This window comes from Myotis brandtii, unplaced genomic scaffold (genome assembly GCF_000412655.1).
Source record: "Myotis brandtii unplaced genomic scaffold, ASM41265v1 scaffold537, whole genome shotgun sequence".
Lineage (NCBI taxonomy): Eukaryota > Metazoa > Chordata > Mammalia > Chiroptera > Vespertilionidae > Myotis > Myotis brandtii.
The window spans coordinates 623,985-624,898 of NW_005369971.1; the positions used below are offsets into that span (position 1 = coordinate 623,985).

Sequence of the window (914 nt, forward strand, 5' to 3'; positions counted from 1 at the left end):
GGCGGTATTACTCCAGGGACAGGACCTGGGACAATGCCTGGAGGGTGGGAGCCCATGGCTGGGTCCCACACTGCCCCCTAGTGGCCTCTCAAGAAACCAGCAATCAGGAGGCCAAGGACCGTGGGCGAGGGGTCCCCGTCCCAGGTCCCAGGCGAGTGGGTGGGTGGGCCCTGTGAGGAGGGGCTGCCTGTCAGCTGCCTGTTCCTGTCCTGAGCTGGGCAGCCGGGTGGGGCTGAAGGACACATCAAACGCAACGCATGGGGCCTTTCAGGACTCGGCAGACGGGTGCCTGGCGGGGGGCAGGGCCCCAGGCCCCAAGCAGGGAGGGCTCACAGCCAGCCCCCCCACCCCCACCCCAGCTGGCAGCCCTGCAGCCGGCAGGTGGGGCCCAGGGGGAGGGGAGGCTCCAGCCAACACATGACCGTCAACAGGCAGGGCTGAGGCTAAGGCTCCAAAGCCCACTTTACTGCTGGGACAGAGGTGCTGGACGGGGCCGGGACCAGAACGGCAGGGAGCCTGGTCGGCAGGGAGCCTGGTCGGTGCTCCTGTTTGGCTGGGCCGCCCTCCCTGGAGAGAGGGAAGCTCAGCCAGATCCAGGCCCCGGCACGAAGGCCCGGACCACACCCTCTGGCCTGTCCTAGGGAGGGCACAGGACGGCCTGCAGGTCCTTGGGCAGGGAGCCGATGGCCGTCTCGATGTACAGCCGGGCCTGCTGCAGCGTCTCCTCCGTCACAGGGAGCTGGTGGCCCTGTGCCCGCACCTGCAGGGGCAGCACTGGTCAGGGGGGAGCGGCCCCGTGTCCCGATGCCCGGGCAGGGCAGGCTGCTCACCAGCTTCTCCCGAAGTTTCAGGACCAGGTCCACGACCTCCACCTCGGACTTGCCCTTCATCCAGGTCTCCATGTTCTGCCATGA

The 914-nt window shown here is 68.5% G+C and overlaps 1 protein-coding gene across 1 annotated transcript in view; it reads right to left on the reverse strand.

Annotated features, from left to right (window-relative positions):
* Positions 1-6: 6 nt before the first annotated feature.
* The window catches only part of DENND6B (DENN/MADD domain containing 6B), a 7,150-nt gene continuing 6,242 nt past the window's right edge, over positions 7-914 (reverse strand). The window contains exons 16-17 of the mRNA XM_014549187.1: positions 831-906; positions 7-760 (exon numbers count right to left, since the gene is read on the reverse strand). Coding sequence (XP_014404673.1) covers positions 638-760; positions 831-906 — 199 coding nt within the window. The 3' untranslated portion in view covers positions 7-637. The remainder of the gene's footprint in view (positions 761-830; positions 907-914) is intronic.